The sequence below is a fragment of the Phoxinus phoxinus genome (assembly GCF_949152265.1).
Source record: "Phoxinus phoxinus genome assembly, chromosome: 17".
NCBI classification, from domain to species: Eukaryota; Metazoa; Chordata; class Actinopteri; order Cypriniformes; family Leuciscidae; genus Phoxinus; species Phoxinus phoxinus.
This window is the reverse complement of record NC_136892.1, coordinates 3198744-3217773: the sequence shown is the minus strand read 5'-3', so window position 1 is coordinate 3217773 and position 19030 is coordinate 3198744. Positions and strand designations below refer to the sequence as shown.

Below are 19030 nucleotides of genomic sequence, written 5' to 3'. Positions count from 1 at the left end.
AGGAGAGAAGACGGGCTTTTAGTGGCTGAATTTAAAAACTCAATATTTGAAAGTGTTCATATATCTTCATATATAATGTCAACTGTACTCTATTTTCAATGAACAGTATTTGTGATATTAACATCATTCTGACATACAAGAGTAGAAGGTGAACACAACTTGTATACAACACTTTTTTATTTTTTTCTGCTAAATTTTCATATTTTGCTATTTTAGCCACTGCAAAAGCTAAAATGATGTAATTTGACAGAAAAAAATAAACATTTCTCTTTGGTGGGACATGACTTGATTTAACCTTTTCCCAGCGAAAAGGATTTTTTTTTATTTTGTCACTTTTTTTTTTTAGAGATTGTGGTTGATGTGTATTGACAGGTTTGTAGTTTAATTTGAGGGGCCACTGCCATTTTTATAATACTGGTTAAACTTTTTATCATCTTCCACTTTTTATATTAGTTTTATTACTTTGTTAAGAGGTGAATGAATGACAATGTTGACAATGACTGTTTGTATAAAACAAATAGAAGTTTTATGAGGCACAATCGTAAAAGAAGAGTTGCATGACAAATTAATGACTAACAATATATTGTAATGCATGGGGAGCAAATTAATGCTGGGTGGCCTTGCAACATTTGTGTGAAGCAGGTTTTTATCATTTTATTGTTGAATTATCAACAAAAATGAACCATCACTGAACTTGCGTAAACTTCTTCTAGAAACCAACTTGTTGCATTATTTTCCTTTTATCACTGTGAAGCTGCTTTGAAACAATCTGTATTGTAAAAAGCGCTATATTAATAAAGGTGATTTGACAGATTAATGCATGCAATGGAAAGAATAGATCATTATTTAGCACAAGCATTACCAGTTCTTCTCCTAATAACGTGACAGTTTGAAATGTTAAAGGCTTTATTTCGTGGTCCAGGTTCATGAGCATCGTCTTAAAAACTTTTACGGTCACTTTAAATGACTGTGTGACTATGTAGTCTTTATCATATTCACATAACATAAATGTGACTTAAATTGGCGGCTATAAGGTAAGAAAAAGCATAGGCTAAACCCCCAAAAATTAAATCTCTACACTTTCGCAAGATAGACAATCGACTATTTAGTTCTTATACCGCCTTCCTCATGTTGGGGTTGGACTGTGAAAGATAAAAAGGAGGGGTTGATATTAATCTATTTTCTCTTTGTCAGTCTTTAAGACGCATTAAATCTCCCCGTACGCAGTAAACAACTCTGGATTGAATATAAAAACGCACAGTATGACCTATTTGGCGTTCCGTGGTCGGCGTGTTTGTTGTTGGTCAGTCGCTCGGCTGGGTTTTGTCTCGAGCTTTATGGAGGAATCCACGATCATAACGCCACGTCGCAGTGACTGACACCAGGCAAACTCAAAGCAAAGCCCGAAGAGCTTCTCCTCCTCTTCTCTCTGACCCGATGAGTGCGCTGTTCGGGTTACAACTCTTTCCCAGGTGGATGGCATTATGTTTGCTCTTCGGACTCTTCCTCGATCTCCAAACTTCTGCGTCGTCGTCCAGTGGCGTGAGATCGAGCCGAGAGGACATCGCTACAGCTTTCAGACCCAAACAACCTCCACACATCATCTTCATCCTGACAGATGACCAGGGGTTCAATGACATCGGGTATCACAGTCGGGACGTCCGAAGCCCGACGCTGGATAAACTGGCGTCCGAGGGAGTGCGACTGGAGAACTATTATGTGCAACCGCTGTGCACCCCGTCCCGCAGCCAGCTCATCACAGGCAGGTCATTCACACAATACTTTAATAATAATAACACAAAGTACGAGTTTTTTTTTTTTTAATGAAAGAGATTCAACTGAAATCAGAATCTAAAATCAGCTTATAAAAACAGATAATTGTGTAAAAATCCAAGCAAACCTTACAGATCTTTATTGGAAAGGGTTTGGGCCAGTCCTGCACACACACACACACAGTTTACAGGCTAAGGTCATGGTTACAATAACATATAATGATCTGATGGCAGATCATTCTCATCACCTCTTTCACACAATAGGCCTACAAAAGGTTCATTAATTAACTAAGAATGACCAATACTTCTTCGGCATTTATTAATCATAGTTCATATTAATGTCAACATTTAGCCTACTGTTAGTTATTAAAAGCAAAGGTTGTATGTTAACATTAGTTAATGCACTGTGAACTAACATGAACAAACAATGAACAGATGGGTTTTATTAACTAACATTAACAAAGATTAATAATAAATACTGTAACAAATGTATTGCTCATTGTTAGTTCATGTTAATACATTAATGTTAACTAATGAACCTTGATTAAGAAATTATGAAAGCGGTTCACTGAAATCAGAATATAAAAGGGTTATAAAAAGTCCCTTATTTCAGGGTATTGTATTTTAAAGACAATTTTGTAAAAATCCAAGTAAACCTTACAGATCTTTAATTGGAAAGGGTTTGATCAATGTTTTTCATGTTTGCTTAATGAACCATAATCAATTATTGCACATGCACCTGTGGAACAGTCCTGTATACACACACTAACAGTTTACAGGCAGTAGACAATTAGGGTCATGGTTACAATAGCCTACCTTAAAGGAGTAGTTCACTTTAAAATTAGCCCATGATTTACTCGCCATCAAGCCATTCTAGAGCCATAGAGAGAAAGAGTTGCGACACTCTTTGATGTCGCCGCTATGTCTGTCACGTGGTTCATGTAAGCCCCAATAGTTTCAAAACATACTCATAATCATGTTCTTCTATGGGACAGACAGCAGCGATTGCATTATTGAGCGGTAAATATAAAATAGAACACACACCAAAGTACTTTTCAGCTGTTATTGCATTATGTTAATGTCAGTTTTGCATTTGGAGAGGCAGGGTGACAACAAAATACTGTATATTACTTAGATAAGTTTTAGGCTATATTTTTGGAGGGAAAAGCTTAGTGTTCATGTTCGCATGGGTAGTAGCACTGGCTTTAGCGGCTCTAACTTAACTTTTCCATATCATTCATCTGATGATAGACATCTCATGATATTTATTTTAGCACAACTTGACAATTCAAAAGAGGTCGATACTTCAGAAACTTACGCTCGACGCGCAGCATCAAACTCAGCCAACACGTCTGTCAAAGAGCAACTAGCGATACCATCTAGGAGTTCTTCAAATCAACACATGGAGGACGTTAAATGCCAGTTTTCCAGTTTATTCTCCCAAGCCAGGAAAGTGCAAGGTGCTCACAGGTGCCAAAACATGAAACATCAAAAAGGAAAAAATAAATAAATAAAAAGACTTCAATGTACCAAAACAATCACTTTGGATCAGGTATCACAATTCAATCAGAGTACTCAGCAGATACTGCACTCACTACCACCAGTCTTAGACTCCTTGTCCACTTCCTCAGGTGAGCATTTATACACATGGGTACAACCATTTCTCAATCATAAAATGGGGATGTATTAAATACCATAAACATGTATTAAAGATCATATAACCCAATTCCCTTCAACACACAAATTTAAATAACACAGCACAAACTTCAGTTCAACCATAATTATAAAAAGTATAAATATAATTATATCAATCAACAATAATTATACATAAATAACTTCAGAACAATTCCACCCCTTACACACCATACTTGGTATCTCCCACTCCCATGATGCAACACAGCACAGGTACAAAAAGCACAACAAAAGTCCATTCCGGTCTTTTACTAAAATCAAGATGGCCGCCACCATGCATGCGTGCTCAGGTGGCCAGTCTGAGACACAACAGTCTCGTTGTAGGTGCATGTTTGTGTGGGTGTGGGTGTAATCCATCTCTCCCTTCGCTGGTACATCAAGGTAAATAAAAGTGTCTTTTAAAACCCAAGTATGTGTGCATGTGTTTTTAGCAAGGGTTAACAAGGGGAACAGAGGGCAGCTCTGTGACAACGTCACATAATGAAAAGTTAGTATATCCCAAAAATTAAATTAAATAAAAGTTGCTATAAAGGTGGCAGCGATTCATTGCCGAACTAATTAGATGCTACCTTCACAGCTGGCGAAGTTGCGCTTTAAACTAGCAGGCAGGCAATGCAAGAAAATTGGATGAAACAACCAAGATAAAATATAAATATTTACGCTGTGCATATACAAATGAAGACCAGTATAAGCATCGCAAAGGGCCTCTGATACAATATAGACAGTTGACAATTCAAAAGAGGTCGATATTTCAGCAACTGGAACAACTCGACACAATGTAAGTGAATGGGGTTCAGCGCCCAAATGACAGTGTTTGGAACTAATCCGATCTTCTAATCCCGGAAGTAGGCGGTTAAAAGCGCCGCCATTTTTTACAACGGAGGTCTATGGGAGTGTCGCAACTCTTTCTCTCTATGGCTCTGAGCCATTCTAGGTGTTTATGACTTTCTTCTTTCAGACAAATACAATCGGAGTTGTATTAATAAACACTGACGCTTCCAAGCTTTATAATGCCAGTGGATTGCAACCATCAGATTGAAGTCCATCAAAGTGCATCCATCCATCATATAAGAACTCCACACGGCTCCTGGGGGTTAATAAAGGCCTTCTGAAGCAAAATGATGAGTTTGTGTAAGAAAAATATACATATTCAAAACTTTAAAAAGTAAAATAACTAGCCTAGCTTCCGGCCAAAACGAAAATACGGATCCGTCTTAAGTGTAAAGTGCGAGTAATGCGGCGCACTGCTGATATTTACACTACGCCATGACGCACTTCACTACTTCCGACATCACAAGTTGCGCTTTACACTTAAGTCGGATCCGTATATTCGTTTGACCGGAAACTAAGCTAGTTATTTTACTTTATAATTTTTTTTATTCATTTAGCTTCAGAAGGCCTTCCTTAAAGGATTAGTTCACTTTTTAAAAAACTTTTGCTGATAATTCGCCTTTGGCTAAGCCACGCCCTATAATGTAGATTGACCAATCACAGCGCAGCCAAGAACGAGCTCCACAGCGGTCCGACACTTTTTCACAGCGCTCCATTGACTTTAACACCGGCGTCTCATATTTTTGGTCTCGGCAGGCTATTACCATCGTAGTTTTATCAGAAATATGTTAAACGTTGTGCCTGGGGCATTTGTAACACAGATACGCGTTTCCCAGAGAGGTTGGAGGCGGGTGTCCGTTTTTTTCTCTTCCCAAAACCGAAGTCAAATCCTGACAAGTGTCGTCTTTGGATAAACTGTGTGGACGTCCTCAGTCAGCGAAACCCCTCAAGATCAACAACACACTTTTGTGCTCTAAGATACATTTAGCTTTTAACCTTACTGTGAAGTTATACTAGTTAGACAGTTTTCAGCAGGAAGAGCCGTCACAGCATAAGCCATGTTGATACCAAACCAGAGCCCAGATGAAGTTGACGGACGTAGCAACAGTAACTAAGGCGGGCTGGGCTTAGCCAAAGGTGAATTTACTCACCCTGATGTCATCCAAGATGTCCATGTCGAAAAGAAATGAAGGTTTTTGATGAAAACATTTCTCCATATAATGGACGTTAATGGGCCCCAAACGGTTCAAGGTCCAGATGACAGTGTCAGCGCCGCTTCATATATATTCACTTTTATCATGGATATATTCACTTTTATCATGGATATATGCACTTTTATCATGGATATATGCACTTTTATCATGGATATATGCACTTTTATCATGGATATATGCACTTTTATCATGGATAGATGCACTTTTATCATGGATATATGCACTTTTATCATGGATAGATGCACTTTTATGATGGACAGATGCACTTTTATCATGGATATATGCACTTTTATCATGGATAGATGCACTTTTATCATGGATAGATGCACTTTTATCATGGATAGATGCACTTTTATCATGGATATATGCACTTTTATGATGGATAGATGCACTTTTTTCACGGATAGATGCACTTTTATCATGGATAGATGCACTTTTATCATGGATATATGCACTTTTTTGAGTTTCAAGAAACTTGAGGCATGAGGACTGGAAAATGCAAGAGGCCTAAGACAGTATAGTGTTTGAGAACTTGCAAATCTGGTGCAGTCCATGAGGATGAGATGCACTTTAGTCCTTAAAGCAGCTGGTGGCCACAAAAGATACTGACTGATATCATACATTCGATATATATCACTGAATCTTGAAATAAGGGACAAAACATGTTTTAGACATTAGTTTTTATTATTTAATAATACATTATTATAAACTGATATATTTATAGACTAAGGTCTCAGCTAATGAACCATGTGAGGGACCAGTTTTTTCAAAAAATTTACATTTATTCACTTCATAACTTAATTTTTTGTCAAGTCTTCAATTATGTAATAATGGTGTTCAGTAAAGGAGCTAAGTGAAAAAATTCATTCTCTAAATAAAAAATCCTGGGTTAGTGTTATTATGAACAATCCAGTTCCTAAACTCCTTAATTCTCTGCCCTCCTTTTTAATATTAAACATATTTAACCAATGTTTTTATGTAAATGAGACCATATCATGTAGTTCAGACAGTTGATGTTTTAATATTTTAACACAATAAATGGAAAAGAATACACAGAATCATACACAGAATACAAGAATCATGTTAAGTTGAGCGTTATTATGTGCTGCCCTGTAGAAGAAACGTGTGTGTGTGTGTGTGTGAGAGAGAGAGAGAGAGAGAGAGCTCAAAGCGCAAAGCAGACCATCTATGGGACACGCTGGATTCACCATATCTTTATGTACACAATAATAATCTTTTACATTGTAATCCTTTTATTTTTAATATTTGGAATGTGTGTGCGCTGGTTTTTGTTGGTCAATGGCGCCAACAATGCGCCTGAACACACCTCGTTTTCAGACCAGCAGCCCATGGGCGCAAATGTATTTGCTAGTTAAACAACATGTCGCAGGACGTGAAAATGATAACTGCGTCGGGCTGAAACTAGCAAAAAACACTTGTCACGTCTGGCGCCACATTGCGCCGGTGTATGATAGGGCCCATAGAAAGTAAATAGGGTCAGACTTAAGGTCATGTCAACTTTAAAACCGGGTGTAAAAAAGCGTATTGTTTCAATTCTTGTTTTTTCTCTCTTTCTGAGCATTATGAATTAATGTTTGCTTTCTTTTAGATATCAAATTCACACCGGCCTCCAGCATTCCATCATCAGACCACGTCAACCCAACTGCCTCCCTCAGGATGCGGTCACACTCCCTCAACGCTTGCAGGAGGCTGGCTACTCCACTCACATGGTGGGCAAGTGGCATTTGGGCTTCTATCGGAAAGACTGTTTGCCCACACGTCGTGGATTTCACACCTACTTCGGTTCATTGACTGGCAGTGTGGACTATTATACATATGGCTCATGTGACGGCAAGTCATTGTGTGGCTTTGACCTCCACGAAGGTGAGTCAGTGGCATGGGGGAGAGCGGGGAAGTACTCAACTCACCTCTACACCCAGAGAGTGCGCAAAATCTTAGCAACGCACGACTCAAGCAGTCAGCCTCTTTTTATCTTCCTCTCCCTTCAGGCAGTGCATACACCTCTAAACCCTCCCAAAGAGTACATCTATCCGTTTCGCCACATGGGCAATGTTCCCCGCAGGAAATATGCAGCCATGGTTTCTATCGTCGACGAGGCGGTCCGAAACATAACTTACGCGCTGCGCAAATATGGCTTCTACCGCAATAGCGTTGTCATCTTCTCCACAGATAATGGAGCCCAGCCGCTCACAGGGGGCAGTAACTGGCCCCTACGAGGGTGCAAGGGAACATATTGGGAAGGTGGGATTAGAGGAGTGGGTTTCGTGCACAGTCCCTTGATACGCCACCGAAGAAGAGTCAGCAGAGCCCTTATTCATATTACTGACTGGTATCCAACTCTTGTTGGACTTGCTGGGGGGAATGTGTCACAGTATCAGGGATTAGATGGGTTTGATGTTTGGCCTACCATTAGTGAAGGGAAGGAATCTCCACGACTGGAAATTCTTCACAACATCGACCCTCTCCACCGGCGCAGTCAGGGTTCAATCAAAGAGGGCTATGGACTGTGGGACACAACCGTGCAAGCGGCCATTAGAGTCGGTGACTGGAAACTCTTGACGGGCGACCCTGGATATGGGGATTGGGTGCCACCCCAGGTTCTCACAAACTTTCCTAGCAGCTGGTGGAACCTGGAGCGACAGACTGGAGGAAAAAGGAAATCAGTTTGGCTTTTCAATGTTACAGGCGACCCTTGTGAACGCCATGACCTTGCAGTGCACAGGCCTGATGTTGTCAAGGAGCTACTGGCACGTCTAGTATTATACAATCGCACAGCAATACCTGTTCGCTACCCACCTGATGATACCCGTGCCAACCCTAGTCTGAATGGTGGTGCTTGGAGACCTTGGGTTGGTGAAGATGAAGAGGAGGAAAACTGGGATGGGATTTATTACAAGAGAGGAAAGAATCGCAAAAGATCTTTCTTCAAGAAGTTTAATTTAAAGATCATGTCAAAACAGATATTAGACTCTTCTGTCATTTAACATCACTTACAACTTAACTTAAACCCAAAATATCTTAAATTAAATCTGTACATCATGCTTTTGTTTAGGACATAAGCTAAGCTCATTAGGAAACTTATGTCATCAAAACATGGGTGTTGTGTCTCCCTGAGAAATTGATTTAAAAGAAATTGATATTGAAGAACAACGGCAAATTGCTCGATTTCATGCTAAGATAACTTTTTTTTTATATTGGGAAGACAGTGTAGTATTTTTTACAACAGCCCTACACACAACAAAACAGAATATTGTTGTTTTTATTATTTCATGGACTGGAGTATAGTTGCAGATGTTAACAATACTGAGCAGTTTCTGCAATAGACATAGCTCAACAGAGGCATTTACTTGGTCACCATTCCCCCCCCCCAAATTGGCTTCAATAGTTCTGTGGTAAAAACAAAGTCTAAAATATGCATATTTCTCAATTTATGTGAGCTTATAAAAACTGCATGTATACTAATTATACAATAATTGTATTGATATATGCTGTTTACAAGGGTTATGTATATTTAAATCAACTTATTCCAATTACATCTTTTCTTTTAAATGTTTTGAAAAAATAAAAGCTCTAATAAAATGCAATTTTAAAAGGCTTTGTATGAAAAACAGTAACTGCCCACATTATTGTCAATAAGATGACTTGATTGATGGTGCATTACACTTTTTTTCCATCAAACCAAACGTCCGTTAAAATATATTCTTTGGAGCAAGTCAAGTCAAGCTACATTAATTTATATAGCACTTTATACAATACAGATAGTTTCAAAGCATCTTCACTAAATAAACAGGAACATTTATTGTCAGATCAGCTCGAATACCTAGGCATTGAGTTACCTCAACAAAGTAGTCCTCTGGAGTAGTTTTAACTTTTCATTTCGTCTTCTTTGTGTCACACTTTAATGCAAAATCCAAATGCCTTGGCTGCTGAGCACCAGGATACCACAAGGAGACCATGGCAAGACATGTCTCTAAAGGACTTATTCTCCTTCCCGTCAGTGGTGATCTACATGGGTCTGGTAAAGGTATGGACAGTGAAAGATTACTAGAATGGGTCCAGACTCTACAGTATAAGCTTTCAACACTTCATTACAAGTGTAAGCTGTTAGTTGTGCCCGACTTACACCATGCATATACATGGATTTTTCTTATCCACTATGAAGACACATCCTCTGTAGCACAAAAACAACAAAGCAATGGATGTAAAGCAGTCATGGCCCTCGTTGATGATAAGGTCTTGGGGTCTGGCCCAATAGAACATCTTGGACTGTGGGACCATTTGAAGCTTTCCACAAATCACCTTTAAAAAAAACTGCCCAGTGTGGAAGCATGAAAAGAATCAGACAACCAGCTTCTCTGTGGTGAATGGAAATACAAAAAATCAAGTGAAGGTGTAATCAAGTGATGGATAATGAACAGAAAGGACTGTTCCAATTCCTGCTACAGTGTGAGACTGCAACAAGTGAGTAGAATTTATTATCTGTTGTGTAGATGTTTTCATATTTTATCTATTGACCTGAGACGTGTTTTGCATTTGAATATATCATTCTGAAATATGTCCCATTATTTTCCACACAGAAACATGGGAGGAGTGGATGTATCCAATGGCCTCAGTGGGTAGTATTCAGTGAGCAAAAACAGATTGTGGTACTGCCCCTCGTGAAAAACAATCTAACATACTTTTCAGAAGAGTACAGAAATAACATACTTCAAAATAATATACTGTACCTAACTGAATGCAATGTTTTCCGACACTTATTGTTTTTTACAATTTATTGAAAATGTATTATAGTTTACATTTACATTGCAGACAATTAGTTTATTGAATCAATGAGGTACGCAAACATTTTACGGCAAGTTTCTTTGGGGAACGCAAACATTTTATGCAAAAGTTTCTCAGTGGGGGGGGACGCAAATTTTTTGCGATGAATGCAAAGTTTCTTGGGGGAACGCAAAAATGTTTATGGCTATCACGTAACCCTGCTGGTTCCCTGATATAACGGTTTCACATCCCTGATTGATTCACGTCTGTGCTTTACATAGACAAATGGAATTTGAGCCCGCCAAAAAGGGCAGGGTTGGCTGCCTATATAAGCCATGCAGAATCACCAGAATCTTTCAGCTGAGGAGCGCTTAGCATGACTCGCTGGGCAGCGTAATAGCACAACAAGCTATGCAATGCTCGTTCCTATTATCTCATGACACCAGGGTTACATGAGTAACCATAAACGTTCCATTTCGATACGGTTCACTCTCTTTGCTTCAGTATTAGCTAATGCTTATAGGGAACTTAATCCAAAAGTGCTGTGCTACGAGCACAGAATAGAAGTCGCTCTGCGAGCCGACAGCTTGGAGGGGCTCGATTGAGGGCCCTTTAGGCCAGCTGCATAGGGAGAGGCTCAGACTGCAGTCGGAGCCTGCTACACAGTCCATAAGCGTCTCCGACTGACAAGACCCTTGAAGAGCAGGGATGTCCAGGTTGTACAATCTGACAAAGTGGACGGTGAGGGCCTTCTGGCCACCGCACGGATATCTGTGATTGTGACTACGCTGAACCACGCCCAAAAGGAGGCCATACCTCTAGTGGAGTGGGCTCTCACTCCTAAGGGGCACAACAAGTCTATGGACTTCTAAACCAGCACTATGGACTAGTTGCACGTGGCCGCCATTTTGGATTTCTGAACAGCGAGTCTGCGGTTAGACACTTCCGGTTTCGCATTATGCCCAGTGCAGGGAGCCGGAGAAAGCCGAAAATGACCTTTTATAGTTGTTTTTAGAATCAATTATATAACTTAAAATACTACCAAGATCCATATTACTATCACACGAGCCAATGGCAATTAAATGCGTGGATGTATAGTCAGATTAATGAATGAAATACAACTGTTCACGAACAGAAGATTGTATTGGACTCATGCTGCATACGCAATGAGAATTATGCCAACTGTAAATAGTTACAACTACGATTAGAGTTGTTAAATAAAATACCCCGTGAACATTCACACGTTTGCCCTGTGATGGGCTACAATTTATCTCCATAAATACAATTTTCTCAATTCTGCGTATATATTTTCACTTACTCTATCAATATTATCATCACATATTTTACATTTACATTTTTAACTGTAGGTAACGTTACCACAAAAATGTACTATAAGTTTGTGTATATTTTACACGTAGTAAAATACTGTATACGCTGCTTATAAACACCAGACAGATAATGATTTATGAAACAGATGCTCTTTACTCATCTCACTTGCACAATATAAATGCAGTAATAGAAAGCATAGAAACGCTCAGGTGAAATACACTGAAAATGATATGCATTTAAAAATTTGGTTGGGTTGAAGTCATCCCTCCGGATCTTCTGCATCCACTCAGCCCGTACCGCAGCGTCAACGGGGAATGCATGAAAGCTGACTTTGTTGTAACGTGACGGTACATATAATGGCACACAACAATGAAGTGCTGAGGCTGTAGCACTCCGAAAGGCAAGTCGCCCCTCTTGAATCCTAAAAACACTCATTGTGAAAAATGATCTCTCTAGTAATGGAACTTGGTCGCTGTTGTCTCTTGCTCTCGCTGTCTCCTGCTCTCGCTGTCAGGGTGCCAGATCGTCTCTCCTCAGCGGTATGGGCCATGGAGTAGCTGACAGTAGTTGGACTAATTCTGGGAACCAGGGCTGGTTCTGCCAGCGTGGTGCCACCAGAGGAACAGCTCATGCTTCTTCCCTAATTCGACTGATGACCTGCGAAAGTAGGGCTACAGCATAAAGGTACAGATGAGGCCAGTTCAGGACCAACGCATCCATTTCCTTCGAAAAGTATGTATGGCAGTGGAAGTTCTCTTCCATCACGAAGGGGTCCACATCCGCCTGACCGAAGGTGCGCCATATCGCGTTGACCGCCTGGGGGTGGAGTCTTCACTCCCCCGGGGGAGGTCCGCCACGTGACAATATGTCTGCCCCTTCGTTTGGGGAGCCCGGCACGTGAACCACCCTCACTGAGCGTGAGCGGAGGTTCCTCTGTGCCCATAAGAGAAGACTGCTAGCCAATCTGTACAGAGACCTGAGAACTGAGACCTTCTTGGTTGTTTATAAAGGCAACCACCGTCCTTTTGACCGAGCTGACCAGATCATAATGACATTTCCAGACATCTCAGATCGAGGATGGGCCTGAGGCCCTTCTTGGGGATAAGGAAGTAGCGGCTATAAAAGCCTGACTCTACCCGGTTAATGTTGGGCCGGGCAGAGGCGTGACTTTCGGCTGGGGCTGGACGGGTGCTGAGGCTGGCCTGGTTCGCTGCTGAGTCGGCAGGGCTGTCTTGGAGTGACTGGAGGCAGTGGCAGAGCTGGTTCTTTTAGGCAAAACTTCTGGGCCTTGATGTATCATTCCGCGAAGCCGTCACCCGCGGAGCCAAACAGGCCCGACGGGGAGACGGGGGAATCTAGAAAAGCCGTCCTGTCAGCATCCCTAATCTCAATGAGATGTAGCCACAAGTGGCACTCTAGAGCCATAGTTTGGCCGATGGCTTGGCCTGGTAAAGTACCGACAAAGGCAGCCTGTCCGTTAGCGGCGAAAGCTCTGGAAGCAAGCGCTGACATGTCCTGCAGGGCTGAAAAGGGTGGCTGGCCTTGGTGTCCCAGCCGATAGCCGTGGGCGAGCAGAGATGCATGTCAACAGCTTCTTCCACTGGGGAAAGCTTCGTGTAGCCCTTTTCTTTGGCACCGTCAACCGTGGAGAGAGCGCCCGAAGAAGAAGAGTGGACGCGCCGAGTAGGGGCACGCCACTTCTTGGTGAGTTCCTGGTGGACCTCGGGGAAGGATTGGGCTGGACACTGGCAAGAGGCCTGCTTGTGGTTCCCCGGCTGCAGGAACCATTCCTTGAGTCTGCTGCGGGCTGGCTCTTCTGAGTCCATGCGAGGCAGTTCGTCACTCTGTTTAGGTGGTAAAGGGGCGGAGTCATCACTGGAGTTTGCCCATGGCCAGAGTGCTCATCTAGACCAGGCAGGTAAGCCCTGAACGAGCCGCATTTACGGCATTTGCAACACTGCCGCTTGAAATGTGCTCTAAAATTTGCTCTTTTATTTTAGTCGCTGGATGGAAAAGCACAGAAATGAACCAATCAGGATTCAGAGAAAACAGGAGTTTTCCCCATAAGTGTCAGCTAAAACGGACGCAATGTGATTGAACCGTATCAAAAGGGAACATTTGAGCTATAACGCAAGTCCATTGCCAAATAATTTTTCCTCCCATCTAATTTTTTTTCTTCATCGTGTCTCTAGGGGTTTCGGATTCATGATTATTTTTATTGTCTTTGAAATATTATTGTAGATAATTGTTTTTGAAATATGGCTACTAATAAGTGTACTGTCAAATGTACTTACAAGCATTTATAGTAAAATAAAATATCTATATACTTATATTGAAATGTGAATTCCATTAAATATATTTGTAATTACACATTTGTAATGACAAAGTTACAATTTAGTAGCCATTTAAAATATATTGACTTATATTATAATAGGCTATATAAATATTTTAATATATTTACACTCTACAATTAAAATATCAATTACTTTACATGTACTTTAGTTTGTTATTTAACTCATCAAATGACTTCTTTAAAGCAAACACAAAATATGTAAATGTACTTTAAAACAATATTTTTTTGTAAATGTACTCTTGACATTGTGTGAGAAATGTAGTTATGAAACTGTAGTCTCTATGTACACTTAAGTTGTCTTTTATTTCATAATATATATTATCTGCAAGTACCTGCAAGTTAAGAACATTTCTTCCCAAGAGCCTCTCTCTTTTTTATTATAATTTTATCAATGTCTTTGTGAACATTGCGGTGGTGAATGCGTTCATCCCCTACAACTGTAAAACAAGAAGGCATAAAAAGTTCCAGGAAGTTGTAGTTTTGTTGTTGATTGGACGCCTCCTCTTGCTCCTCCTTCTCACAAAAGGACACTCTTGTCACGCATGCCACAAACCAAAGCCCATCGCACCCATTATACCGGTTCTGTACTATATTTGTGTTTAATAGTCAACTATTCAAAATGTTATATGTATGTGTAAAATGTTTAATAAAAACTGATCTGTGTGTTCTGGTGTCAGATCAAGTGGTAACCACTTCCTGTTCTTGAGGAATCACCAGTGAGGCTGAGTATCTCAGTTGTTGCTATAGCAACTAGTTTTTAATTTCGTAACATTTGAAACCATATAAAAGCAAATTATTGCAGTACATATTTTATTACACTGCTATAACTTCATTTAATTTACGTGATTTTCATAATTTCCTTTAAAATAAACTCACAAGTGTCTTTTTTAAAATATAATTCAATTCACATTTATTTGTATAACGCTTTTCACAATACATATAGTTTCAAAGCAGCTTTACAGAAAATACATGTTTCTACATTACAATTTAGAGTGATCTGTTATCAGAGGGGATTGTGTCCAAGTTATGTCCATAAGTGTAGTTCTAAGATAATACAAATCATGCAGTTAGCTAACATTGTGTATTAATTTAAGCAGAAACAATGATCTCATTAAAGCAATTATTACAAGGTGTGAACATAATGATTACAATCATTCCAGGGTCAAATAAAAATTTGGCAGTGGTGCATGTTGATTGAGAGTTGAAGTTTTCTCTTCACATCTAAAGTCTTCGTAATAGGCTGGATCCAAACTGGAGCTGACATAGTCTCTAGTTACCTCGGGATAGGCAACCCGAGATAAAACAGAAAAGCAAATGGAAAATAATTAGCATATCTGCTGTTCTTGACATTGCAAGCAATACGAGTCATGTGCATTGCATCTGATATATCTGGAGTACATGGTTATGAGATGCATTATATGAATGCTTGGCTCCAGAGACGCGTCTTTAATCTTTAAACTGGGAGAGTGAGCCTGAGTCCCGGATATTATCAGGAAGGCTATCCCAGAGTTTAGGAGCCGAAAGAAAAAACACTCTCCCTCCTTTAGTAGACTTAGATATTCTAGGTACTATCAGAAGCCCAGAGTTTTGTGATCTTAAAGAGTGTGATGGATTGTAAGGCGATAGAAGATCAGTTAAATTAAATACACAGGAGCTAAACCGTTTAGGGCTTTATAGATCAGTAGCAATACTTAATAGGTAACCAGTGTAGAGATGATGAAATTGGTGTTATATGATCATATTTTCTTGACCTGGTAAGAACTCTAGCGGCTGCATTTTGGACTAACTGTAGCTTGTTTATTGAGGATGCAGAACAGCCAGCTAGTAATGCATTACAGTAATCTAGTCTCGAGGTCACGAATGCATGAACTAACTTTTGTTTTCTGCATCAGAAACTGATAGCATGTTCCGGAGCTTAGCCATGTTTCTAAGGTGGAAGAAGAATTTTTGTAACATATGAAATACATTTTTTGAAAGATTAATATAACATCCATTCTTTAACTGTAGACTAGAGGAGGAAGTTACACAGTACATCCTTCTGAATGCAAATTGTTTTCTAAGAGATTCTGTGTACAGGTTTTTGGTCTTATCCAAATGTAATCAAAACAAAACGTGTCATCCAATATTATATATCTATAACACACTCCGTCAATATAGATAATTTAGAGATCTGGTCATGGTGAAATATAACTGCATCATCAGTGGAAACTAATTCCATGTTTTCTTATAATATTACCAAAGGGAAGCCTGAATTTTGAAAATAGCAGAGGGCCTAACACAGATCCTTGTGGCACTCCATAATTTACTGACGTTATTTTAGACATTTCCCCATTTAAATAGACACAATGGTAATGGTCTGTTATGATCTAAACCACCTTAATGCCTGTCCCTGAATACCAGTGTAATTTTGTTGTCGATCTAAGAGTGTTTTATGATCTATAGTGTCGAATGCAGCACTAAGATCAAAATTAGTATTGAGATGCAATCTTGGTCAGACGCGAGAAGTAAGCCGTTTGTAATTTTAACGTGCATAGTTTCTGTGCTATGATGGGGAGTAAATCCAGACTGAATTTTTTTAATAGATATCAATAGATAGATAGATATATATATATAGATAGATAGATAGATAGATAGATAGATAGATAGATAGATAGATAGATAGATAGATAGATAGATAGATAGATATAGTTTGAAGATAGATAGATAGATAGATAGATAGATAGATAGATAGATAGATAGATAGATAGATAGATAGATAGATAGATAGATAGATAGATAGATAGATAGATAGATAGATAGATAGATAGATAGATAGATAGATAGATAGATAGATAGGAAAGTTTGTCCAGTTCATGGAATTGAGTTACAAAAACTTAATATTCTTGATAATACCTATAATCCCCTGCATGCTATAGATAGCACCATATTTAGTCACAGATTACACCTGGACCACTGAATGTTATAGAATGTTTGTTTTTTTTCATGGCCATGAACTTCTGTATCATTCCCCCCTTCTTCTTAAATAAATAATTATTTTGCAGCTAATTATTTCATTATTTATTTGTTATAGCCTGCATATTTTAAGTAGCCTACTGTTTTAATTGACTACTAAAATAACATAATTAAATGTAAGTAACAAAAGTACAATTACGAGTTTGACTGATATTATGTTACGTTATGTGGCTTTAATATTGTGATATATTGTGAGCCACACTGAGTGTAATTTCGCGGTTGTCCTGCAGGGGACTGCATGAGACTGTTTCTTTGGCACTGGATTCACATGGCAATAATCCAGAGCACTTTTCAGTCGCTTATAAGTAACGATGATTTTGTGAAACATTTTGTGATCCCTACGATCGTTTCTACAGTGTGATACGATATGCTTTTAGGAAACACGGTAGACTATTACTAAGCCGAAAATAAAATAAAAAATATAGTCATGAATTGTAGCCATTGTAGCCATGAATTATAGCTAAATGAACACATTTTAAATGTGTGACACATTTGAATTCGTTACACTAAAAATAAGGATATATATATATATAAATTAGGGCTGTCAAAAGATTAATCGCGATTAATCGCATCCAAAATAAAAGTTTGTGTTTACATAATATATGTGTGTGTATTGTGTATAATTATTTATATATATAAAAACACACACAATCATGTATATATTTAAGAAAAAAATATATATATTTATATATAAAATATTTATATATAATGTATATACAGTATATAAATGCAATTATTCCTTAAATATATACATGAATGTGTGTGTATTTATACATAATAGTTATACACAGTATATTATGTAAACACAAACTTTTATTTTGGATGTGATTAATCACGATTAATCTTTTGACAGCCCTAATATAAATATATTAATATAAAAAAATACAATGTGTTTCTCATCATACCCACTTAAACAAGCTTAGTTTTTTATTTTATTTAATTGAGGTTATTGCCAAAATATGGAAGCACGGATTGGTGAATGGTCGAAGAGAGAGTGAGATGTCTTGTAAATGCAAGAACGAATTAAAATGTTTTTTTCACAGCTCGGTGTTAACAAGGGCGACGAGCTCTCTCTGCCATGAGACATTTACTTTTTACCTGGATTATTATCAACCATCAGCGTTTGTTACATTGTTTTTCACTCCAAACAGACTACATTTGTTTTAATCAACACTGAAATATTTTGTTAATATATATATATATTGCAATTCATGTCGACCATTGAAAATCAGTTCCGTCTGTTGCTTTCTCAGGGTCAGCAAGTCGATGAAGATATTCTCACCCTTCTTGTCGAAAGCTCTTCCCATTTCAATCACAAGGAAGTCACACCTGGTTGTGAAACGTGTCCCACACATCTAAATCCTCTCAAGCCGACTCCAAACCCTTCTCTCCTGCTGCACTGACAAAAATCGTTTGCATTATTGTTTCTTCAATGTCTTTTTTGGATGGGAGAAAACAATAGGCTGTTGTGCAGGGTTGTACATATTGTGGTTTTTGTTTGGTTTTCAGATGTTGATCTGCTTGAGTCACAATGTTAAATGTCAAGTGGAAAAGTATGAGTCAAACTATGAGAAATGACTAAATTCTGAAGAAATAGATGTTAGATAAGATTAAATCCTGATTATTTGTGTACATACTAACTCATTAAGTTTACGAAATAGGCCCATAGATTGGATACAACACATTTCTAAACTATTTAAAAAATCTAATATGAGCAGTCAATACCAAAGCAATCTTCAATTACAGTGTTGCTGTCTTATCGATAGCTACAGTTTTTCTAATCGAACTCTGAAGTTTAATAAAGCTACACCGATTATATAATTATTTGCCCACGAACGCACTCAATGTTTGTCACATTATCTGCATACACAATCATAAATATTATTGATTAGCAGCACTTATCTTAAAAATCAGCCTGAGACGCATCGCAGATCAAATATGTGCCCTAAAAATGAAACAATGTTCACTAAGAAATCGCCAGTAAATTTCACAAGTGGCCTAATTAAAAACACGTCTGTATTAAACGTGCATTTTTAAGTAGAAAG

At 38.7% G+C, this 19030-nt stretch overlaps 1 protein-coding gene across 2 annotated transcripts; it reads left to right on the top strand.

Moving 5' to 3' along the window:
* The first annotated feature begins 410 nt into the window (after nucleotides 1-410).
* On the top strand, nucleotides 411-18371 carry arsib (arylsulfatase family, member Ib). 2 transcript variants are annotated; one of them, XM_079585623.1, is made up of 4 exons: nucleotides 411-1766; nucleotides 7119-9991; nucleotides 10108-10142; nucleotides 18239-18371. In XM_079585623.1, the coding sequence occupies exons 1-2, from the start codon at nucleotides 1438-1440 to the stop codon at nucleotides 8512-8514; spliced, it is 1725 nt and encodes a 574-aa protein (XP_079441749.1). In that variant the 5' UTR covers nucleotides 411-1437; the 3' UTR covers nucleotides 8515-9991; nucleotides 10108-10142; nucleotides 18239-18371. The 2 variants fall into 2 exon arrangements, with proteins under 2 accessions (XP_079441749.1, XP_079441748.1); XM_079585622.1 differs by lacking the exon at nucleotides 18239-18371 and having other exon boundaries at nucleotides 10108-14644.
* The last annotated feature ends 659 nt before the right edge of the window (nucleotides 18372-19030 follow it).

Bases quoted from the DNA above. Each gene is read 5' to 3' on its own strand.
- arsib (XM_079585623.1), top strand. From the start codon at position 1,438: ATGAGTGCGCTGTTCGGGTTACAACTCTTTCCCAGGTGGATGGCATTA. The intron at 1,767-7,118 runs GTCATTCACACA...GCTTTCTTTTAG, and splicing joins AGCCAGCTCATCACAGGCAG to ATATCAAATTCACACCGGCC.